This window comes from Macaca mulatta, chromosome 4 (genome assembly GCF_049350105.2).
Source record: "Macaca mulatta isolate MMU2019108-1 chromosome 4, T2T-MMU8v2.0, whole genome shotgun sequence".
NCBI classification, from domain to species: domain Eukaryota; kingdom Metazoa; phylum Chordata; class Mammalia; order Primates; family Cercopithecidae; genus Macaca; species Macaca mulatta.
Window position 1 is genome coordinate 76035565 of NC_133409.1, and position 25665 is coordinate 76061229.

Consider the following 25665-nt stretch of genomic DNA (forward strand, 5'->3'; position numbering starts at 1 on the left):
AGTTAAACAGGTAGAATTCAGATAACTTTTTGAAAGTATTTGTGCGTTAGCTCAGAGGGAGAATTTCAGAGGTTAAAAATAATAATCTTTAAAACTTAAGATAATAATTAAGGGCTGGGTGCAGTGGCTTACGCCTGTAATCCCAGCACTTTGGGAGGCCAAGGTGGGTGGATCACCTGAGGTCAGGCGTTTGAGACCAGCCTGGCCAACATGGTGAAACCTTGTCTCTACTAAAAATACAAAAATGAGCCAGGCATAGTGACAGGCACCTGTAATCCCAGCTACTCGGGAGTCTGAGGCAGGAGAATCGCTTGAACCCGGGAGGCAGAGGTTGCAGTGAGCCAAGATCATGCCACTGCACTTCAGCCTGGGCAACAGAGTGAGACTCCATCTCAAAAAAAATAAAAATAAAAAAAATAAGAATAAGAACTTATTAAAAACAAAGACTAACAATAGACCGTATTATATTGTTTAAAACTTTTCATCTTTCTAATTTCATTGACTTATAAAGAAGGCTTGAATTAGTCACAATATTTTAATTCACTAGTTAAGATTATCTCCATCTACTGTAGGAGACTTTATCAAAATCTGACTTTCTCCTTTAATGTAAGACAATAGCAAACTGAATTATAAACTTTATTTTCTGATTATAATTAAACTTGAAATTGTATATTTTTTCTCAATATTTCCATATACATGGTCTCTTCCTGTACCATAAATAGTTTGAAGAATTTGCAAGCAAACTTCTGGCTCCTGTAGTAGATAGGAACAAGAAAAACTGAAGTTCACAGTAGTAGAAAATGTCAGACTATTGCTCTGTGTTGAGAAAACAGCCACTTTTTTGAATGAGGTGCTAATTCAAAAAGGGGAACAAAAGAGAGTATAATGAAGGACCTAACATTATCTCTGCTATCAAATCACCGCAAATACATGCAACCCCGGAATAGTTAACTGCTCTTTCTGAGATGCCACTTCAGTTTGGACTTAAAATTGCTCTCAATAGTGTCCTTAATAAAGCCTGTCTAACAGCAGGTCTGGAAAAGGCAAAATGAGGAAGATGCTCTACGCTTTGACAGTGTACTGTGGACCAACATTGTTTTGTTACAAAACATTCTAAAATAAAAATAAACATTTGTCCGTACACATACACATACACATATTACCAGGCATATGGTAAAGACTGCTGAAATGTAAATCTGCCTAAAAGACTTGAGGAAAATGTACTTATAGGCTTAATTAAAGTATATGCAAGGAAAACATTTGTGGCACCATAATAATGTCTTGCTGTAATTTTACAGCAATTTCCATTCCTTTTTCTTGCCTCCACAAAAGTTTCACAGCAGTAGGATACAATTTTTACAACACTGAAGCAGTACTAGGTAGGCCTTAGTGACTGGGAAAAGTGAATCCATCTTTCCAAAGGGCAAGGTGGTTTGGCCACTGTCAGTGGGAGGAGTGTAGATGAAGACCTTCATCCAAAACTAGTGTCTATGAACAAAGACAGTATATCCTGAGCCTGGTCGGTGATGAGAGTGATAACGTACATGCTCTTTATTCACTAAGTCTTTAATTGCCCTCTATTCAGACACCAAATATTGGCTGTGGTCATTGTCTGCCCAGTATGCGAACCTTAAGCTGGGGTGGAGGCGTTGAGTGCTGGCAGCGGGCACAACCTCGTGCTCAGCCTTCAGCCTTACTAGACTGTGCCCACGTTCACTCCGCACCTTGCTCGGTGAAATCCTGTTTATAGGATATTTGAATCAGCTGTTAATTCCTGTTAGCATGCTGCCAAGCTTTTCACACCCTTTTTGTCCACTGGAGTAATCATTCATGAGGAAAAAAAACGCGATCACAGCCCTCCAGCGTGCAGGGCACCACGCTAAGTGTTGGCGATTAACATCCACACAAACTCTACCTTGTGGAACTTAGAATCTAGTCAGAAAAATGGGTGTCAGACAAATAATCACGTGCAAAACGTACAATTTTACGCAGCATGTGACATAGTGCTGCAAAGGAAAAGTAAAGCGTGTGGTGAAACTGAGGCCCTGGTTTAGCTAAGCAAGCCAACCTCGGGAGGCCTTTTCAGGATTTATCATGTAAACTGAGGCCTGACCGTGTCAGTTCCGTGCAGATTCATTTTCCTACATTATGGTGCCATAAAAATGCTTTTTAGAAGATCTGAAAATTATGAAAAATAGAACTATTCTATTAGAAAGTATCTTCATTTAATTTTTCCAATGTTATGACAACAAATTGAGATAGGCACAAGTTAATTAAACTTAAGTTTATTTAACCAAGGAGAGAAAAGTTAATATATAGTAAAACTGCGTCCATCATTATCTAAGGCCTGTTCCAGCTTGTAACAATCCAGCCCCTTCAGAAGCAAGAACAAGCATTTCTGTGCCCCATTGCTCAGTTCTTGATTAACTGTTCATCCAGAACCATTCCCCAGTTTCAGTTTAGAGAGGACCAAACCAGGAATGGCAGATGGATCTTACAAACAGGATATTAATTGAGCTAATTGGAGAAATTTTAAATTGAAATGATTACTTTTATTTGTCTTATCTTTCAATTGAATCTCAAACTTTTACCTCTGTTTTTTACAAATAAAATGCAAGAGGGAAGTTGTTTTACTGTTAACTGATTATAGATTATAGTGCCTTTTTCTTCATGTTCTTATTTCAAATTTTCACTTTCGAAAAACGTTAGACCCATTTTTTTAACTGTAACTCCCCAAAGGAAAAAAAAAAAACAACTCTAGACTAAAATTTAGAAACCTTTTAATAATAAGTGTCCTGTTAATAAAAAGAAAACTCAATACTACAATTTAGGAACCTGTTATTAATAACTGTCCCATTAATGACGGCAGAGCTTCTGAGGTGCCGTCCAGATGAGAATCTTGTGTGAAGTGGGTTAGAGCAGCCTCTTTTCCTAGTCAAGTAGGACTTGGGTACAAGAATATGAAAAATAAGCTTTAAAAACTTATTTGGATATATAGTTTCTATATTCTAAGTGTACATATGGGTTTATAGACATATATATTCACACATATATGAATATGTATACATATATATTTTAAGCTCTTTCTAAAGTAGTTTTTAAGTGACTTGAAGTTTAACCTCAGCATCAAAGTATATTCTAAAATATAAAACAACTATTTTTTATCATTCTACATTTTATATTTACATCAACTGTATCACCCATTACATACTTGATAAAGATGTTATGCCTCAGTAATTCTGAAGCCGAAGGCTTAAAATCTCAGCCCAATGACTCTAGCGAATCACGTGTTAGTTAAAGGGAAAGCGGGGCCTCACGTGCTGCGTAAGTTTCATTCTCAGGCATCCTTTCTCAGGGACCTACTTTTACTGGAGATCATTCTGCTAAATAAGGTAACATCTAGCCTCAATGGCAGCCATGTTATTTAACCCCCCACATTTTCAGAAATATGTTTAAAATTATGTTAAGCTAAATAAAGAAAAAGGATAAAAACTTAAGAATTCTGTCTATAATGATTGCTCTATATTGCAAATAATAACCTAGGTATGCATAAATAAATGAAGTAAATTATCGTTCCAAGAAATCTGTATTGAGAACTGAGAAATGATTTTGCACAATAACCCTAGTATTGCAAATATTGTAAATATTTTTACAAATATAGCGATATAAAAGAAAGGGAAGAGCTACAGTTGCCCCGCCTAGGGCTAAAAGTGTTATCTGTCCTCCAGATTATGTAATCCACGGCGTAGGCTTCAGGTGTTAAGAAATGGCAACTCTTGATATTTTAGTGTCAGGTAAAAGCAGATAGATAGAAATGCAAGAACTAGAGTATCAGTGTAAAACACACGAGCATATAAATACATAGGCATAAAAATAAATGTATATGTTTATCCATAAATCCCAAAGCTTTGGTTGACCCTTAGTTTATCTTAAAAAAAAAAAAAAGGAAAAAAGAAAAAGAAAAGAAAACTGAGCTTATAGCTCACATCACTGGTTCCCGTGACTAGAAATCTACCTTACACTTTTCAGCAAGCACCATGTGGTTGCTCATCCTCCAGATGCTGTGGCATTTTAACGAAGACACCCTTTAGCCATTCTTGTTTTGACAGGGAAAAGTAGGAGTCCATTTAATGTTTTGGGCTCTATAATATCACATGTAAAATTTTTAATTCACTGTGATCACTCCATGAGCTAGAACCTTTTGTTTTTAAAAATAACATGAGGTGTCACTGGAATTTTGCCTTCTGGGATTCAACGCTTATATCCAAAACGGGCTTTGTTCTTTTTTGTTTTTGTTTTTAAGTGTATAAAAGGGGGAGTTTGGGCCTTTTATTTAAAGTAAAAGTAAATTCCTAACTAAGAAAATGTATAGTTTGTGCCTGAACTAGTAGCCTTCATTCCTAATTGTTGTGTGATAGCAGTAGTTTTTAATCTCTTCTCTTCTTGTATTTGTTAGCTCATTACTTTTTTCTCACCTTCTTCCCTCTCCATCTGCCCACCCATGCCCCACCTCCACATGCTGCTTCTGGGTACTAGAAGTCCAGCTCCTCCACCACCACTGGGGAGAAGATCACGAAGGTGTACGAACTGGGGAATGAGCCAGAGAGAAAGCTCTGGGTCGACCGATACCTCACCTTCATGGAAGAGAGAGGCTCTCCTGTCTCGAGTCTGCCTGCCGTGGGCAAGAAGCCTCTGGACCTGTTCCGGCTCTATGTCTGCGTCAAAGAGATTGGGGGTTTGGCCCAGGTAAGAATGAGTGAGGGAGGAAAAAAGGAAGCATTATGGATAAGTTCTTATACTGTCTTTCTTTGAATGTGTGGACTCATTTTTTTTTTCTCACAAAGGAAAAGCTAAGCCTGTGTGAAAGTCGCCTTCCTGCAACCCATGTTTGTGTGCTGTCAGGGAGCACTGGGGGACCCTGGCTCTGCCACCAACTCGCAGTGTGACCTCAGCAGGTCATGTACTTGGACCTCAATTTCCTCATGTATACAGTGGGTCAGACTAGATTTTCCTGTAGGTTTCCTTACAGCTCCAGAATTCTCTGGAATCTGCCAGTAGTTCATAGGAAATACTCAGAAATGTTTTACAAATGACTGAATTAATTATCTGTGTCAGATATAAGTCACATATACTGCTTCCCTCTCTCCAGAGCAGGTTATCAGAAAATTAAGTCATACTTGTCAAACCATGCCCACCATAGCTGGACAGTTAGGAGGGCCAGTGCTGTGACCTCCAGCGGGCTAGGCCTCAGTGTGACAGGGGAGCTGCCTGGGGTGCAGACGTAAGGACCTTTCCTCTCTGCACCTGGGCTCCTTTGCCTTCTACCCCTCAACTCCCCTGACCTTTCTCCCCTGCACCTACCCTCTTCTGACATGGATTTTTTTAGAATCACCAAGACTGCTCAAACCATTAGATTTTATCAACCAGCTCAGAGTAGATACTGTGTGGTTACTTCCTTACTGTGACTGTGTCCACAGTGTATATAACCAGGCTGGGTCTATCACGAGACTCTCCGCGGGCTTGTAATGAGGGTTGCTGGAATGTACCTGGGTTGCATCTTTGTCCCCACCCCATCATGCTCTTTACCTCATGGGCATCAGATATGGTTGGGAACAGGTGCTGCCACCACACAAAGCCTAGCTCCCAGCCTTCCTTCTTAGGTCACACTGAGCAGCACCCGGCTTGCCATTTCTGCAGTAACCCAAAGACCCACGGTTTGCAGCCCTGCATTAAGTGCCAAAAGAGGGCGGTGGGCATCTCTGGGAGCATCCACAACTTATGCACCACCAAGTACTAAGTAAATGGACATAAGGGCTGTGTGAGAAAGTCTGAATCCAGAAATTTAATATTTCATTGAAAACCACTGTCCCCTTACGCCCTCCCTTGCCACACAACACAGGAGACATCAAAAGGCAAAACCTTCTCCAAGTTATTTGCAAATCCTCATGTTTCATTCGTATGTTTAACCTTTCATAACCTGTTCCCAAGTGGGAATCAAAAGGTTAAAATTAATGCCTCAGATCTTGATGTCGCATTTCAGGAGTTCTCTTTCTTTCTTCTCCTTTTGTGACTGTGTTGTCTCCAGCCTAAGCCTCCTTGAGTAAGAGCACCGCACAGGAAAGAGTGCACCTGCCCCGTCGGCGGGGCTGGTGGCCAGTGGCATCGCATCAGGCTTTTTAAGTTGGGGGCCGTCGGTCCAGGGGCTCATTCGCCTTCGCACGAGGTGCTGCTTTTGCTTTTGCCTGACACCCCAAGCAGTCTTGGGGTGAGGGGACGGGTACGGCCCAGAATCCCAGGCCCACTTCTGAGAGCTTGCAGCTGCTGAAATGAGCACTCTCACATCACTGCCCAAAAACCTAAATTGCAAAATAGTGCCGTTGTTGCTTTGTAAACGTTTTGACGTGCCCTTTTTCCTTAATTGGAGGTGGAGTGGGATAAGTGTGAGGCGTTGGGAGACACAGCGGGCAGAAGGACCTCGGAGCAGTGCTTTTTCTGTTGCCATCAGCAGGTTCCCTAATGGTTTTATAACTGTAAATGCTGCCTATGCACTCCTGAGTGGGAGTAATGAGCATTAGTTAAAAGAGGCGAATGAAAAAAAGTAAACCAAGACATTAAGTGCTTTTTTTGTCTCCTGGCTTTAAACAAGCCACTTTGCTGCAAACCAATGATCCTGCCGTGTTTTTTGCTAGGTGAATAAAAACAAGAAGTGGCGTGAGCTGGCCACCAACCTAAACGTTGGCACCTCAAGCAGTGCAGCGAGCTCCCTGAAAAAGCAGTATATTCAGTACCTGTTTGCCTTCGAGTGCAAGATCGAACGCGGGGAGGAGCCCCCGCCGGAAGTCTTCAGCACCGGGGACACCAAAAAGCAGCCCAAGCTCCAGCCGCCATCTCCTGGTAAGTGGCGGCGCTGCAGTCACTGGCCCAGGAATGCCGAGGCGTCTGGCCTGGGAGGTTCCGGGAAGGTCGTTTCACAGTCAGGCCAACAGAGAACTCGGGACCTTTGAGAGGCGGGGTTCCTGCGTCGTTTTGTTTATTTAATTGGACGCCCATTGGCAGTGTTAAGGGATGAGAGAATTAAATCTGGCATGTGGCCATTTCTGATTGGCCCTTGGAAGGCACCCCTTCTTTTGCTGTACCTTAATCAAAACAGGCTTTTGAATTCTGAGCCATATACGTTTATTCCTTATACAAGTGTTCAAAAAGATTCTATCTACCACTACACAAAATAAAGATCCCCAGTGGCCTGTTTGAACACTTGTGCACTTCTAGGAAATGCCGCCCTGCAGGTTTGACAGGTCGAGCGCGCCCACCCTCTGTCAGAAACCCTCAGATTTGAACTTTAGCAAAATGAAGCCTGGGCTTAGTTTCTAACGTCCCCTGCCCAGCGAGTTCTCACTTCTAGGGTGTTTAGCAAGCTGTCGTGGTAAGGATTCACACAGTCTTGTTTTGGAAACAGGTGGTCGTTTGCAGCCTTGTCCTGGAAGTCAGGGGTCTTAGGAATGGGTGCAGTGCTCGTCACCAACACGCTCACAGGCCAAGCCGCGTCAGTGACACCTGCCAGCTCCCTTCCCTCCCCTCCCCACTGACAGAGACCCTCCCATTCCTTCCAGCTCCCCTGCTAGCCTTTGTTCTACCGTTCGGGTTTCAAATTTGAAATTACAAAATCATATATTCTGATAAATGCAGTAGTAGAGGGGGGAAGACCTTGGCACCTTAGTGCTGGGTGGTGACCTCACTCCAGTAGATCCGACCATTCTCTTATCTGTGTCTGGCTCCCAGTCAGCGACCTTCAGCACGTAGCCTCACTGTTCCTGGTCCCTGGCTACGAGAGGTGGCTGCACCCGCCGCTCCTGTACACAGCTTGTTCTGAGCGTGGCTGGCAGCCCATGTTTCCTGGGCACTTCCAGTGTGCCGGGCCCTTTTCTAAGTGCTATCATTTCATCTTCACATCAGTCCTGTGACTTTGATACTATTTTAAAATCCATGAGAAAATGAAGGTCTCGTGGAATCTAAGTACCTTGCCCAAAGCCAACTAGCTGGGGAGTAGAAGGTCTTTTCTGGGGCATCTGGTGCTAGAGTATACATGATACCCACCAGACACCTCTGCCTGTGTTGAAAATACCTTTCTAACACATGAGATGTTTACATATAGAAGCCAGAGCAAGAAGTTATTTTGCTTTTAATGATTTCCTCTAGCTGCTGTCTGGATGGTAAAGCTGATAGCCAAGGTTCCTAATCAAGGGATCTCATATAAATACTTTGTAGGCCCAAAGTGCACTTGTAGTGAATATACCTAGAATTACATCCGTAGGCTCTAAAAACAAGGAGAAATCCTCGCTAACCTCATCCATAAAGATTCAAAGGCTTTGCCAACTCTGGTGTCCCTTAAAAACTGGGAAATCTAATTTTAAAAATCTCACAACATTACATCCAGTTCACAGAGTAAAACAAGCTGCCCATGAACAGCTCTGAAACTATTTTTCCAAAATAAAAACCCAGTGGGGCGTAGGGAGCAAAGTGGTGATGTCTGCAAAGATCTAAGGGTACATTTTATTTGCCAGGAAAGAACTCGTGTCACTGAATGGGCTGCCCTTGTGTATGGAGAATAGCTTTCCCAGTGTGCATCAGCTTCAGGACGGGGGCCCTGCTGAGGCGTATAGATCCTTCAGAAAGTGGAGGGCCTGTTCTCTTAACAGCCAGCCCTTCCCTTTTCCCCTTGTTTAAACTGCCATTTTTATGGCAACATTATCATTTTAACTACACAAAAGAGCTTGGATTGCAGATGGACTCCTGGTATACATTCTTCTCAGTAGTCCAGAGGGAGCCGAGGTCCTGTGACACAGGAGGCAGTGGAAGGAAAGCCTCCTGGTCTCGCCCAGCCCCAAGAGCACGTGCAGGGAGCTCCAGGCACACACAGGCGTCCGGGGATCTCAGGCGGAGGCACCCCGGTCTTTAGAAGCCTCTCGATTCAGTGCCACCCACATGGCAGGTGGCCTCTCCAATTCCAGTCCCATCATTAGGGAAATGGTCTTGGAAACATTTTTGTTGTTAAAAGAAAATAAAATTATTCCCAAGTATTGGCCATGTTAGAGTCTCATTTATTACAAAATTTTTAAACACAAATTTACAGTAAAAATTGATGTTCTTTGAATCACTTTTTCCCGGAAGAATATCATTGTAGTTTATTTTTTACCAGCACATTCAGGCAGACTAAACTAAAAGATTCTGAAGAAACATTTTAGATTTTTTTCCCCCAGCCTTTGCTCTGAACCAACTAAAATCCTAAGTCTTTTTACTGTATTCTAAGAGCACTCCAAGTCATCTGTCTCTAGTCAGATTTTGATTTGGGGTGCTAATACAGCTCTAGGCTTCAATTCTGTTAGCCTCTGGGAGGTATAAGCCCCTTGGCTCCTGGGGCTGCACCCCACACATCACTGCCAAGTTGCCATGTGGCTTCTCACATTGGGTTTCTGGGTTCCTGTCTTCCAGCCACCAGAGCAAGTCAGTGATTGAGACTCCCAGGTGAACCGAGGCAAGGCCTTGGGGTGTGGTTTGTCTTTAAGGTGCCAGTGGGGATCTCGTTATAAAGCATCTAGAAAAGGGTGTGGGGGATTTCCAATGAGTGCTGTAGGAAGCGCCTCCCCAGATGGCCTCTGCAGCCTGTAAGCTGGAGATGGGGAGGGGAATGGAAGGGACCAGGCTGGGAGAAGTGGGGCAGGGGTGGAGCATGGAGCTCCACATTCAATTAGTAAGTCTGTAACCAAAAACCCATCCATCTTGGCTGGCAGGTGGCTGACTGAATTTCTATTATTAGCTGACAGGTGATGTCACAAAACCTGTCATGGATCCAACTAGGGAATCCTCAGTGGAAGGTAAATGAGAAAGGGGCTCGGGTTATAAACAGAGGTGCCCTCTGGTTGACCTCTAGTCACTGTAGACCTGGGACATATCAGCTCTTCCTTCTCCCCACCCTACTTCCCGCAACCCAGCCAGAACTAGGGCACCAGGTTCGTGCCGGGTAAATTATCTTCCCAGCTAGGAGCCTGGCCATGCTGTCTGAAGTGTGTGAATGTGCTTAACCTTCAGTAACCTTTCCATTGTTTACTTTAGAGTATACATTTGTAGCTTCTGGCAAAAGGTAGGGATGTCCTAGAGAGCCTGCCAGCCTCCTCTATTAATGGAGTTACAAGAGGTTGCATTCATTTTTTTTTTTTTTTTCATGAAAGGAAAAAAAAACACTGGCAAGAGAGATTTTTCCTTTTTTTTTATTAGCTATAAATGTGAATACTTGTAAATAAGGGTCTTTCTGAAATCAAGCCTTGCAAGTGATGTTTCCAAGGAAGCTGTCGAGGCTGTAGCAGAGCCTGCCTGAATTTTGGAAGCAAGTCGCTGCTCTTCCACGGCATTAGGCAGGCAGCCATGTCTGCAGGATGATTACCCTTTTATATCTGCAAAAGAGGACTTTCTTCCGTTATTCCGATATACCTTTTTAACATGCGTTTCCAGGGTTTTACGCAAATTCGGTTTGTAAGTATGAGTGAATACATTTTTCTTTTATACCTACATTAGGCATCTACATTAGCCATCAATCTTCTCCGTATAACACACGTTTAACCTGTGTAACAAACCTGCACATCCTGCACATGTACCCCTCAACTTAAAATCAAAGTAAAAAAAAAAAAGGAAATAAAAGCTTTTTTTAAAAAGTCAGTCTTTCTGGCATCTCTGAGAACTTCTCTAAGTCATTCAGTGCAGGGTTCACAGGGACGGATGTTACGCGGTGTTCAGCTCTGTCGGCCAGCGTTCATTCCAGCCCAGGCCAGGGGCTGAGCAGACCTCATCGGACTACAAATGTCTCTGTCCAGCTGAGGCTTTCCGTGTAGAAACAATGTACTCCTTTCGATTTCTGACTCCTTCGCAGTGTCCTCTGTAACTTCTCGTGGTTTGTTTCACCTCTGTTGCCACTGAAGTAAAATGTGAATAATAGTAATTGTAGTGAGCCTTGGGAACGTCATAGGGAAAGGTATTCTAGACAATAACATGGAAAATGTGATTCACAAGCAGCAGTAATCCTGTCGTTTGTTCAGGGGGTTCTGCACTTTTTTACCATGAGGGCAGGGGTTGTTGTCTTTCTTGTCAGTTTGGTCCACTGGTGTATGTGGGTGTAGAAGAGAGCCTAGGCTATAGTAGGCGTATTACTCATTTATTAAGTATTTAATTCACACATGAAACCAGTATCTATTGATGATCTAGCATGCTAAGGACTACAAGAGATGACAGAGCAGGAGCCCTGCAAATGTTATGTTTTTCCCTCAAGGTGAGGTTAATTAATTTTTCCCAGAGTCCCACATAAGATTTGGAAAAAACCAGTTCAATTCTGTTACTATAATGTAATTATACTTAAAGCCACATCTCAGCACCCTGATAACATTTAAAAACTCCAAACCAGTATGACTTGTGCTTTTTGATAACAACTCTGATTTCGTAGGTCAACAAGTGACACTATTAATGACAGAGCACAGACGCATTCAGATGTTGAGAAGCTATTGAAATGACATAAGGCTCATTGTCAATTTGTGTCCTTGCTTTTCATCTTAAACATTTCACATTGTCTAAGACCCAGAACTAAGTTTCCTAATTTTGTTTCTACAACAGCACAATAATTCACCGAGTTGATGCACCAAAATTTTCATCCCATATATAAAAATGTACATTTAGATTATTTCCAGTCTAGACAACAGCGAATAAACACTCTTCTGCCAAAAGCCTCCTTTTTATTAGATTATTTTCTTGGGATAAATACCCCAGAAAATAAGTATCCAGTCAAAAGATATAAATGTGTTTTATGGCTCACAAATGAAATATGTTTACTCAAAATCTTCTTTACTAATTTTTACTGTAAACAATATAAAAGCAATGAATTTTACAACATCATTATGGTGTCTTATTTACATTTATTTCTTTCACCTATACAACTAGCAAGGCGGCTGGGCTTACTTGGTAATCTCTGGATTTCTTCCTGTTTTCTCTTGATGCTGCTGCTATCAGCTAACTCGGGATCCTTGCAAGGCCCACAGACCCCTCAGTCAACTGGCAGCAATTCCATGGCAGAGGTTCCAGGTGACCTGAAGCCACCTACCCCAGCCTCCACCCCTCACGGACAGATGACCCCAATGCAAGGTGGAAGGTATGTTCCAATAACTCTATGAGCCATACAAAGTCACGTTTGTTCATATTTTAGTTTTCTGGAGCAAACTTCACAGAGAGAAGAAATGGTATTTCCTAGAGAGTTTTTAAATGTTGATGACTACCAGTTTTCTTCATGTCATTTATTTTGGATGGTTTTTGCCATTTGCACATTTCAAGATTGGTTCATCTTCTGAATGTACTGTTTGGAGGTAACTCCCGCTGTATCATTAAGCTTTCATTCCTTGCATCTCTTCAGAAGCAGTACAATCAGTGTGCACGACCCATTCTCAGACGTGAGTGATTCATCCTTCCCGAAACGGAACTCCATGACTCCAAACGCCCCCTACCAGCAGGGCATGAGCATGCCCGATGTGATGGGCAGGATGCCCTATGAGCCCAACAAGGACCCCTTTGGGGGAATGAGAAAAGGTATGTGCAGAGGGGCCTCCACCCGGGCGTGGACCAGTGGGCATTCTACTGTCTACTGTTCCACAACAGTTTACCTTTCACTCAGAACACCTCTGAGCCCAGGCTGCCTCAGTGTGGGTCCCAGGTCCCCATCCCACTCCACTTGTGGCCTTGGGAAAAGCAGTTAGCCTCTTTGTGCCCTCATCCTGTCCCCAGCTGGCCTCAGTGCCCTCGGCCTTTTCCCCGGCACATGCTCCCTGTTTCTGGATACCTGCCACCTCCTCACACACACCAAGTTACATTCCTTATCTAGAAATCGGGAAAATAATAGGACCCACTTCCAAAGGCATGGTAAGGATTAAGTTCCTGCACACAGAGCTCAGACAAGAGTGGCTGGCGGCGGTGGTAAGTAAGCACGCGCTTCACGGCACCTGGCATGGTGTTGTGCTAGTGTGTGCTGGGCGCTAGCTCGTGGATTGGTAAATCAGAGTCGCTGCCCACCTTCAGGGAATCACAGACTCCCTGCCTTCTTAATTCCTGGGAGGAAGCAAGAAATAAGCACAAATAGGCAGTTAAAGATTGTGGTTGGTGGAAGACAGGAAAGTGAAAGGAAGAAAGAATACAGATAGCAGTGGCATTGGGTGGCGCGGTGGGAGAGAGGGAGAGCGATTTAGACTGGGTGGTCAGGAGGGAAGGGCCCTGAGAACCTGTCATGGGGGTGGTGGCAGGAATGAGCTTGGTGTATGAACAGGTGGTGGGTGTCCAGAGCACAGTGAGCACGGGCCCGGGGACAGGCTGTGGTCGTTGAGGCCAGCGGGGCCAGAGCCTTTCGGTGTCTGTGGGCGTATTGATGAATCTGGATTTTTCACCAAGGTGAAAGATGTTATGCAGGGAAGTGATGTGAGTAGGTTTTTTTGTAATAAATACATAAATAAGTAAATAACTGGCCGTCTCTGGAGAATGCACTGGAAAGAGGTAAGAGTAGCTTTGGGGAGATCACTGAGAGTCTAGGGGGAGCTGGCCAACTGGAGCTGGACATCAGCAGCGCAGAGGGAACCCGCCGGCAGAGCGTACATCAGAGGTGCTCACGGAGTGAATGCGGGCCCTGAGGGAGAAGCTAACCACAACTGAGCAGGTGAAGACATCATTCCCTGCAGTGCGGAGGATTGGGAAAGGACTGGGCTAGAGAGGGGAACCTGGAGACCGTCTGGGGTGTGTCCCTGTGGTAAAGCATGGAATGCATGGCTGGAGCTGAGCAGATGTTGGAGTCGGTATGATCTTGGAGTAGTAAATGTAGAAATGGCATCTGCAGTGATGGGATTGATGAGATCCTTGCGAGAGAGTGCAGGAGTCTGTGACTGCCATCAGGAGACACCAGGCTGGCCCTTCCCTTGATGCCCGCCGACTCCCAAGGTTGAGGCAGCACTGAAGCTGTGACTGTCTGAGTCACTGTCCTTCAGTTCTGCCCGCAGTCTACAAGCCACAAGTGGAGACTTGATATTTTGCTCTTGGGCATTCTTCCAAATGCATTCAAGGCCTGTGAAATTGAAGAATGATATGAATATTATTGGAAAAAAAATACAGAAGAAATAGTGAATAGTATTTTTATGGAAGTACTTACTCTGGAATCCCTTAAATAATAGTACCTGTGTTGTGCTTAGATGTTGGGGTACATGAATTTCTTGATAATATAGTCTGAATGGAGAGAAGCATAAAGTACAAAGCCTTGGTTTTCATATGTATTATAGACCAATGAAAAAGAACAATGGAAAATCTTTAAAATTTAAATATAGGACATATACCATTTATAAATGAAATTCATAGTATTTTGTGTATAATATGTCAGATAACACTCATAAAGCAAGATCATCTATGATTGTTTTTCTTTCAGAAGTTTCAGGGCTGCTGATTCCAAGTGAGGATTTTGCAGAACATGCAGTAAATCCAGAAGCTTAGAATTTCAAAAGCTTTGTGAATGTTGGGGGAGCTATTTTTCTTAGTGGTATGAGATGCTACACAGAACATTTCGTTAGTGCTTTTTGGTGGCTTTAGACTCTGAAAATATGACAACATGGAAAAAATAATTAGTAGTATTTGGAATTTGGCCTCAAAATGTTTTACAAACCATTCCCATATCCCACCGATACACCACATTAGACAACTGTAGATGTATTTCCCTTGTGTCCTTATGCCTAGAAGTTTTCTTGTTATAAAAATAAAGTGTGTTGGGGTAGAATGATTCTGGGATCACCTTGCTAGGCCCTAGGTAGATACATACGGATACTTCTTACCTTACAGTGGGGTTACATCAGAAGAAACCCATCCTAAATTGAAAATATTGGTAAGTTGAAAACACACTTTCACTTACAATATTTTTGATTTACAATGACTTGATCCAGATATAACCCCATCTTAAATTGAGGAGCATACTGCATGCCTGTCGCTTTCACGCCATCATAAGGTTCAGCCATCCTACTTTGGTGACTGTCTGTGATGTTTCCATCAACCATGTAAAGGATCCCCAGTGGCAAGTACAATCTCTAGTATATTTCAGTTCACTTGCTGCCTTATGGTACTGGTGTATTCAGTACCAAATAAAAGCAGATAAGCAGAAAATCCACAGGAAACAGATTTTCTAAGAGTCTTACTCCTGTTCTGTATAGTTTTCCATTCTTCAGTTTGCCTTACTCTGTCAGTAAACTTAATGGTGCTATGATTTTCTATTTAATGACTAACTTCAGTGGAAAACATACTCTTTGTCTCTGTTGCTGCTGCTGTTGGTGTTAACCTGTAGTATGGTAGCATGGTCAAAGAGTCTGATCTAATATTAGCCCTCAGTAGCCCTGAGGGGCCTGGCCCTGCGTGTTCACCGACCTATTCCCTGCCTTCTTACTTCCTTACTTCACTGATTGAGGAATTGATGGATTACATATAAATGAACATCATTTTATATGTTTGACAGAATAGTATATATCAAATGTCTATTAATATCTGTACACATAGCTCTACTTGTTTTAATTGAATAGATCCACCCTAATGCTCTAGTGATGGGTGAGTTGTTCCATAATCTTTTGCTATTATGAACAATGAAGCAGCGATTATTGAAGTACAGTTTTTTCACATTTGTAAGAATGTTTCTGCAAAATAGATTCCTAGAAGTAGAACTGTTGAATCAAAGGATATTAACTTTTTTTACTGAATATCTGAGCTTTTACAGTATAACAAACTACCCCCAAATCTTAGTGACTTTAAAAACTGTAACACTTAATTATATCTCTCAGTTCTGTGGTAGACTGGGTAGTTCTTCGCTCTGTGTGTCATGTTGTCAGCTAGGACGTTGAGGTAGCCGCCATCATCTGGGAACCAGGCTGAGAGCTCTGCTGGGCTCTGATGTGTCACGAGTGGCTGACATCATCCCCAGGCTCTACTGGGAACTCAACTGGAGCTGTCGGCTGCAGCCTCCTCCATGGGGCCTTTCCATGTAGTTTCTTAGGTGCCCATAACATGGCAGATGGATTTCAAGAGGGAGCACTCCAAGAGGACAGGTCCCGGGAGCAACACTTAAAAACTTTTGCCGCATCTCACTTGCTGGAACCCTCTTAGGCAATGCTAATCACATGACCAAGCCCAAAGGCATCATGGGAGGGGTTTCCCAGGCTGCGAATGCTGGGAGATGTGCTTCTTTAGGGGTTGCCAAAGCAGAGCCTCCCATAGCAGGTAAAGCAGGTATTGGCAAACCTTATACCAGTTTAATGTTCTCAACAAGAGCATGTGAGGGTGTGTGGGTTCTCACCCCCTTACTAAAAATGATCATTGTCCATCATTTTCACATTGGCCAATCAGATGGAAGGGAGAAAGCCTGGTTACTGTTTACCTTGGATTCATTCCATTATTAGTGAACTCACACATCTTTTCATATGTTGATTGACCATTTATTTTTCTTTTGTGAATGTTCATTTATGTGTTTGCCCATTTTTAATTTGGTGTTGCTTTTAAATTTCCTTGTGTATTAGAGAAAAGCTATTTAATTATGCCACGTGATTTCTATCTCTGTTTTCACATCTACAAAATAGAAAGTAACTTCAAAACTGGTTCTACCACAGGTTGATGTGAGATCAAATAGATAAAATAGGTGAAAGCACATTGCAAGGGAAAATACTTGATGCTGGCATTGGCCCCTCTCTACCAGCCTAACAAAATGTATCCGCTCACAAAATCTTAACCAGCTTTTGCTTCACATAATCATAGGATGGAGAAAGGTAGCAATACTGTATAGTGATGAAAATTTATATTAAAATGTTTAATTTGCCGTCAGGCTAGTTTCTGGACTGAACCCAATTTCCTTCAGGCTCTGAGCTGATGCTGATTTGCATATACTACCTAACTGGCACTCCATCCTGTGTTAGAAATAGTTGTATTTCATCCCATCTTGAGCCATTCTTAACTCCCTAATAATTTTTTTAATCCTTATTTTGGAGTGAATCAGTGGCTGAATGTTAAGGTTTTCACTTTTTTTCTTATGGGAGAAGGGAACTAACTTTGTATACATATTTTATGTCCTCCTTACAACCATTTCATGGGATAATATTACTGGCCTCATTTTATAGACAAGAAAATAGGGGCCAGGTGATGACTCATGCCTGTAATTCCAGTACCTCAGGAGGCTGAGGCAGGCAGATCGCTTGAGCCCAGGAGTTCGAGGCTACAGTAAGCTACGATTTTACCACTGCAGCTGCACCATTGCACCTCTTATCACTAGGTGATGGAGCGAGACCCTGTCTCTAAAAAACATAATAAAAATGTTAAAAAGAAACGAAATTAAGCTCAGAGGTAACTTACCCAAGTAAGGAATGGATCTGGGCCTGTGTTAGTTTTCTATGTTGTGACATAACAAGTTACCACAAACTTAGCAGCTTAAAACAACATAAATGTATGATCCTACAGTGTCTGTGGGTCAGGAATCTGGCACAGTGTGACCGGGCCTCTGCTCAGGGTCCCACAGGCTGAAATCAAGCTGTCTGCCAGGACTGTGAGCTCCTTGAGGGCTCAGGGTCCTCTTCCGAGTTTATTTAAGTTGTTGACAGAATTCAGTTCCTTGTGGTTGTGAGGCTACAGTCCCGTTTTCTTGTTGACTGTCTTCTGCCCACCTTTCCTAACACGTGATCCCCCTCCACAGCATGTCAGTTGCTTCTTCAAGGCCAGCAGGAAAATATCTCTGACTTGCTTCCTCTCTAAGCTCTAGATCCAAAGTTAAAGGGCTACCTGGACAGTCTCCCTTCTGGTTAACTCGCAGTCAGCTGATTAGTAACTATAATCACATCTGTTAAGCCCCTTTTGCAATGTAACATAACATAATCATGGGAGTGATACCATGGTATTCACAGGTCCTGAAGGGGAGGTGCCCACCAGGCAGAGGGGGCTGGATCTTCGAGGCCGTCTTAGATTTCTGCCCCCACAGAGCACATCTTGGCTCCACACCTTAGGCTCTTTCAATAGTATTATGGTCTACCATATTAAAAAAAAGTACAGGCCAGGCGCAGTGGCTCACGCCTATAATCCCAGCACTTTGAGAGGCTGAGGTGGATGGATCACCTGAGGTCAGTTCAAGACCAGCCTGACCTACATGGTGAAACCCCCTCTCTACTAAAAATACAAAAATTAGCCAGGTGCGATGGTGGGTGCCTGTCATCTCAGCTTCTCGGGAGGCTGAGGCAGGAGAATCACCTGAACCCAGGAAGCAGAGGTTGCAGTGAGCCAAGATCACACCACTGCACTTAGCCTGGGCGACAGAGTGAGACTCCATCTCAAAAAAAAAAAACAAAAAGTACAAAGACAATAGAGATTACTAGAAGGGATGGATGGGCCTTTGACTTTCAGAAATGCCTAAATGTATGCATTTTATTTAAAATATTGCAGTGCCTGGAAGCAGCGAGCCCTTTATGACGCAAGGACAGATGCCCAACAGCAGCATGCAGGACATGTACAACCAAAGTCCCTCCGGAGCAATGTCCAACCTGGGCATGGGGCAGCGCCAGCAGTTTCCCTACGGAGCCAGTTACGACCGAAGGTGAGTATTTTTTAAGATGGCGGTAAGATGATTTACTAGAAACTGTGCTTTCCTCACACACACATTTCTGAGCCCTGGCAGCTGAGCCACTGATGACAATATACAGTGTCCCCTTTCCTGTGAAAGTAAAGAGGCAATGGCTGCTGGTCACCAGGTGCGTGTCAGGTGACTGCCCTCAGTTGATGGCTATTCAGGACCAGGGAGAAGGACCTTGGCCTTGGTAGGCATCTTCTTCCCCAAGTTAAGAGCCAGGGCCGCCACAAGTCAGGCTGGCACCCAGCGCCAGCACCCCGCTTCCTTCTGAGGGACTGCCAGCTGCACACTCCAGATGTGGCTCACCTGGAGCTCCTGGATGCCTGGGCCTCCAGAGCACCAGCTCCCCTCCCTCCCTTCTTTCTGTCTGGGGGAAAGGCCTATGCAGTGGTAGCCACACTGGGCTTTCAGCATTCTGGAAAGGTCTTCCAGGCAGTGCTTTTTCCCTGTGACTATTTTAAACAGAGGGACAATACTTTGCTCCTTAATCAACATTTCTAGAAAACCCACAGCACAGGCCTCACTGCAGCCTCTCTTAATCTTGAAATGACTTAAAATGGCAAGTGAAACTTGCAAGTTAAAATGGCAAGTTCAGCTGCAGGACTGATGATTCAGATTGGTTTGCAATTAGGAGGAAAAGTGATTGAAATGGCTCTGAAAGGTAATCTGAAAACTGCTTCCTAAGATGATGGCATAGGGCAGGCTGCTTTTTGTGGAGAAAGTCCCTCGCCTGGGCCCTGACTTCAATACTCATTGTCACAGAAACCGCTTCCCCTCTTTGGTATGTTCTCTAACTCCTCATAAGAGACATGATTATAAGCAAGGTTTTCATGTGATATTTCAGATTTTTAAAGAAAAAAAGATAGAGTCCTAATAGAAGGGCTTTTCCCTCCCCGGAGCCACAGTGGTGTGCCACAGGGTGGAGCTGGCTTTGGGATCGCTGCCTTCGGAAGCTGCATGCGCTGTTCTGCTGGGGACCGGCTGGGCCAGAGCCGCCCATGTTTCATCAGGCCACATGCTGGGGTCACAGGGACAGGTCCATCGGTGGGAAAGCTTCCTCAGTGTAATACAGAGGAGAAAAACGTTGAAAAATCACGGCTGTACCAAATGAGGTTTCCTTGTGGTACTGTCTGTGAGCCTTGTTCTTGGGCGTCCATCCCATGTTTAAGGAGACACGGTGCTTTCTCCTAGGGACCTAGGAATTGACTCTTCTGATTCTTAACCTGGCCATAATGTGGCCAATATTTACTTGTGATACATTCGTTAATCAGTTAACTATAAGGTAATGTTTAGTGTGCTGAATCAAGGATTTCAGTTAGGTTTGTTTTGTTTTTGAGGGTCCAGGAAAAGCTACAGATGTTTTTTGAGGGGGTAGCTGGCAAGATTAGAAGAAGAACAATTATCTTGGCTCTACCACATTAAAGAGGGGTTTACCTCATTGTTAAGTTTTCTCTTCTGAAAAATGTTGCTTGTTATGCAACTTAAATTTTACCCATGTCAAATACATTTCTTTCCTCCGATCTCTGAGCTTCCTTCTTAGATATCAGAGTAGTTATCAAAAGTTCCCATGTCTGTTTCACATGTGATAATCTAAAAATTCTTTTATTTGTTTTTATTATTCTCATTCCTTGATCAGCTTAGGAATATGTTCAGTCCATTGTTCCCTTTCTTACAAGATTTAGTATATTAACTTAAACCAATGTATTTTTCAAAGTTCCAAATCTATTGCCTTTTAAAACATGCTATTTTTTATGATATTTATAATTTCTTAATATACTAGTAGTTGAAAAATGAATGTATTATTCATTTCCATTTTAAGATGTAATAGGTGTACGTTCAAATCATCCCTGTCATTCTTTTCTGTAGCCTTTTAGGGCATAGGACTGTGAAATTCTGAGAACTTGTATTTATACAATGATTAGCTAACATTGGAATTAAATTTGAAGTATAGCTTTTAAGAATTAAACATTTTCCATTCATAATGAGAATGTGCAAAGTACAAACATTTTGATGTTCCGGTACTTCTAGGAACATTGCCTTTGAGTCTTCAGTTCTTCTCGTCGTTTCTTGCTTCCATTAATGCTTCACATCACAGCATTGTATGACACTTCCTAAGGTACACGTCAGTGGAGAGGCGGGGCTGCGGCCTCCCAGGCAGAGGCCAGAGGCTCTGACAAGTGCTTACAGGGTGCCTGCCTGCTCAACCGGTATTCCTCTGACACCTATTAGCCAACAGCCTGAACTAGGAGTTTGGCACCGTTCCCAAAATGGGTGTTCCCATCCCTGGTGCTAACAGTTGGCGTGCAGCTGCCTCTCAGAGGGCCTTTGTCGGAGGGGTGTGCGGGGAAGGCCACACAGAGCTGCTTGGGGGAGTCAGGGTTCCAGAAATGGATTGTTTATTTCTCTGTTTGCCTGAAGCTTTTTCTCAGTTAAGTTTTCTTTGAATGCCTCGTTCCAGGCATGAACCTTATGGGCAGCAGTATCCAGGCCAAGGCCCTCCCTCGGGACAGCCGCCGTATGGAGGGCACCAGCCCGGCCTGTACCCACAGCAGCCGGTGAGTTGGCGAGTGGGCGTGGGGTGCTGTGTTTTCTGGTTCTCTCCTGGAGGCTAAAACTCAAACTTGTCTTACTTCTGAAGATTTTCAGATGTCTAACAAAAATGATTAGTGTTTGTTGAGCATTCAGGATATAGTTAATGCTAGAAAGTACTCCTGGGATGTTGAAGTCAGCACATTAAAAATAACTCTTGATACATGGTTTCTTGAAACAAATATAACCTGTAACAAGAAGTTGAGTGTATTCGTCCTTGTAAATAATAACAAGCCCGAGCTAGAGTGAGTATATTTTAAACATGTATCTGTTGTGCATACTACTGTATCAGAAGCCATTTTAGAGCAGAAATTCGTCAGTGCTTTAAGGAGAATGTGTAGAAAAGCAACTTCAAATATTATATACTAATAGTGAAAGTGAATCTGCTTTTTAAAAAATGAGATAAGATGCTAATGATACTTATTTTGAATAAGTGGGACAGGTTTTTGCTGGTTCACAGGTGACCATCGCAGCTCAGAGATGCTAAGTTATGCAAGATCTCCCCCTTACAGTGACCAGTGCTGTTGCAGAGAACTGCCCTTCATGGTGTGGCTTTCCAGACATACAGGACTTTGCTATCTTTAAACAACTTTTCAGATCTGAGACCTCATGCAAAAAATAAAAATTTTGAAAACTATATATATGTTATATAATTATAATAATTATATATAATAATATGTATGTTATTTTTCAGTTATTTAATTTTGCTGGAGCATATAGGCACAGTGAATTGCCTTTTTTTTTTTTTTTTTTTTTTTTTTTGAGATGGAGTCTCGCTCTGGCACAATCTTGGCTCTCTGCAACCTCTGCCTCCTGGGCTCAAGCGATTCTCATGCCTCCGCCTCCCAAGCAGCTGGGACTACAGGTGCCCACCACCAGGCCTGGCTAATTTTTGTATTTTTAGTAGAGACGGGGTTTCACCATGTTGGCCAAGCTGGTCTCAAACCCCTGACCTCAGGTGATCCTCCTGCCTCGGCTTCCCAAAGTGCTGGGATTACAGGCATGAGTCACTGCGCCTGGCCAGTGAATTGCATTTTTAAACCAACTGATCTTAAACAGTTTTCAAGTAAAGTGAAAAACATCAGCATCTCACTGCCTCCCATCAGAGTCCCACCTACCCACCGCACTGGTCCTGGAGCATCCCGGGAAGCGAGCTTAGTAGCCGGTGTGGTGCCAGCCCTGTCCTCAGTGCTGTGACCAGTGGGGCTTTGGGGGAGCCGCACCTGGCCAGGCCAGAAGTCAGGGCAGGAGCTGTGGGATGGATGTCGGATGACCAGTCTGGAGAGCCGAGTCCTGTTTGGAGGCTTTTCCATAAAATGAGGCCTGAGAAACCCTTTTACCCCGAGACCCTTTCAGGCCAGCCCCTGGATGCTGGCTCTCCTGCGAGAGGGTCCTTCTGCCTCCTGCTGTGGTCCTAGTGCAGCTCCCAGCCCGGGCGCCATCTGCCTGTGTGGGAGTTCAACGCTGGCTGTCCCGGTGGCACAGCCTAAGGAGAGGAGGCTTTTTTTTTTTTCCCCCACAGAAAGTTTCAAACACGTGAAAACAAATTTTGGATGCCCTCTCCTGAGTGTGTGACATGGTGTATATAATACTGAAATATTGAACATAGATTGTTCTCAGTTGTTATAGAAGCTTCCCATATTCATTGTGAAATGAACATTCTAGCAGGTAATAACTATTTTGCATAATTTCAGTGTGTGATTATACCTGTAAGAGCACATCAGGATGATTTGTCTTTCTGCAAATTCCAGAATTACAAACGCCATATGGACGGCATGTACGGGCCCCCAGCCAAGCGCCACGAGGGCGACATGTACAACATGCAGTACAGCAGCCAGCAGCAGGAGATGTACAATCAGTACGGAGGCTCCTACTCGGGCCCGGACCGCAGGCCCATCCAGGGCCAGTACCCATATCCCTACAGCAGGGAGAGGATGCAGGGCCCGGGGCAGATCCAGACGCACGGAATCCCGCCTCAGATGATGGGTGGCCCGCTGCAGTCGTCCTCCAGCGAGGGGCCTCAGCAGAATATGTGGGCAGCACGCAATGATATGCCTTATCCCTACCAGAACAGGCAGGGCCCTGGCGGCCCTGCACAGGCGCCCCCTTACCCAGGCATGAACCGCACGGACGATATGATGGTACCCGATCAGAGGATAAATCATGAGAGCCAGTGGCCTTCTCACGTCAGCCAGCGTCAGCCTTATATGTCGTCCTCAGCCTCCATGCAGCCCATCACGCGCCCGCCACAGCCGTCCTATCAGACGCCACCGTCACTGCCAAATCACATCTCCAGGGCGCCCAGCCCAGCATCCTTCCAGCGCTCCCTGGAGAACCGCATGTCTCCAAGCAAGTCTCCCTTTCTGCCCTCCATGAAGATGCAGAAGGTCATGCCCACGGTCCCCGCATCCCAGGTCACCGGGCCACCACCCCAACCACCCCCAATCAGAAGGGAGATCACCTTTCCTCCTGGCTCAGTGGAAGCATCACAACCAGTCTTGAAACAAAGGCGAAAGATTACCTCCAAAGATATCGGTAAGAATTCCGAAGCTTTCATTCCGAAATGAATTCCAGTTGCAGTGTAGACTTTTAATTTTAGTATAGATACTGTTCCTGTTCATCTTAAAGGGATGAAAAAATTATGACTAGAAATTATCAAGATGCATTTTTATATAGGAGTAATAGTTGGAGGCTGCTAATCTGAATTAAGAAATAGTGCCAGAAAAGAGTTTTGAAATAAAATGGTAGTTTTACACGTGAGTGTTATTTGTGTTCAAGATCAGAGCTTCAAGTAAGAGATCAGGGAATCCTCAGTGATTATATACTATATTTTGGGCTTAAAGATTTGAACTTAACCAAGCCACTTAATCGCTACAATACGTGATAACAGACTCCCCCATGAGGCTAACGAAATGCTAAAGGTGACCTGAGAAAATCTGAAGGCAAGCCACTCTGTAATTTAGTGACAACATACAGTGAATTTCCATGGGAAAAAGTTAAAGCCTGCCTGTAATATGTAGATTGATAGATGGTATGACATATAAAACATGCTATGCTGTGATACATAGAACTGATATCATCCAACGCACTGGTAGACTTGGGGCAAGAACCATGTCAATTGAATGCTGATGTTGCTTGTTTATCCTCTGTGGGATGTTGTGAATACTAATCAGAGGTCTGCGCTATCTGGGAGTACACACAGGGTTTCTGCACTATTTTTGAAGTACTTTTAACACAGGAAGAAAGATAATAGGTCTGAGTTATATTGGGAAAAATTACTCAAAAAAACTCAAGAACAAATTGACTTAAAATCTTTTGCAGTGATTAGAAAATTAAAGATATTAAGAATTTGAAAGAGGTCAGTCACTGGACATTAAGGAGATGTAGATTGAGAGACCAGGGCAGGATAATCACTTGAGCTCAGGAATTCGAGACCACCCTTGGGCAACCTAGTAGAACCTTGTCTCTATTAAAAAGAAAAAAATTAGCCAAAAGTGGGATCCATTTCTGTAGTTCCGGCTATTCAGGAGGCAGAGGTAGGAGGATCACTTGAGCCCAGGAGATCGAGGCTTTGGTGAGCAGTGATTGTGCCACTGTATGCACACACATACACACACATATATATATTCCTTTATATATATCCCTTCATATGTACATATATCTATCCCTTTATATATAATGTATATCTGTATCTATATATATGTGTGTGTGTGTATATATATATGGGGTTGCAGAGGGAGAGAAGGAGACATAGGTACTGAGCACCATTTTATATATAGAAATATATATATACACACACATATATTGTGTTTGTGTGTGTGTGTGTGTGTGTGTGTTTAAATAAATATATTTAAATTTTTTAAAAATCTCCCAGTGCAGGTTATATAGCATTTGTCTTCAACCTAGGGAAATGTATATTTTTATTTTTATTTTTTTTTATTTTTTTTTTTTATTTTATTTTTTTTTTTTTTTTGAGACAGAGTCTCGCTCTGTCGCCCAGGCTGGAGTACAGTGGCCGGATCTCAGCTCACTGCAAGCTCCGCCTCCCAGGTTCACGCCATTCTCCTGCCTCAGCCTCCCGAGTAGCTGGGACTACAGGCGCCCGCCACCTCGCCTGGCTAATTTTTTTGTATTTTTTAGTAGAGACGGGGTTTCACTGTGCTAGCCAGGATGGTCTCGATCTCCTGACCTCGTGATCCGCCCGTCTCGGCCTCCCAAAGTGCTGGGATTACAGGCGTGAGCCACCGCGCCCAGCCATATTTTTATTTTTTAAAGTAATTTTGATTTTTTTATTGTAAAAATAATATGTAGCTGTCTTAGAAAATTTTAAAGCAGATGCAATTAAAATAAAAGCGGAAAAGCCACAGTGTCCTCCTGCA

General features: G+C 43.4%; 1 protein-coding gene across 16 annotated transcripts in view; it reads left to right on the top strand.

Moving 5' to 3' along the window:
- ARID1B (AT-rich interaction domain 1B) overlaps positions 1–25665 on the top strand; it is a 448289-nt gene that overhangs the window by 416382 nt on the left and 6242 nt on the right. For 13 of the 16 annotated variants that reach the window (XM_028847283.2, XM_028847287.2, XM_028847281.2 and 10 more), the window contains 7 exons: positions 4537–4746; positions 6690–6894; positions 12049–12187; positions 12446–12618; positions 18514–18664; positions 21156–21252; positions 23038–23821. In XM_028847283.2, the coding sequence (XP_028703116.2) occupies positions 4537–4746; positions 6690–6894; positions 12049–12187; positions 12446–12618; positions 18514–18664; positions 21156–21252; positions 23038–23821 (1759 nt within the window). Of the gene's footprint in view, positions 1–4536; positions 4747–6689; positions 6895–12048; positions 12188–12445; positions 12619–18513; positions 18665–21155; positions 21253–23037; positions 23822–25665 lie in introns of those variants that run through there. The other 3 variants (XR_013416263.1, XR_013416264.1, XR_013416266.1) reach the window with 1 other exon arrangement.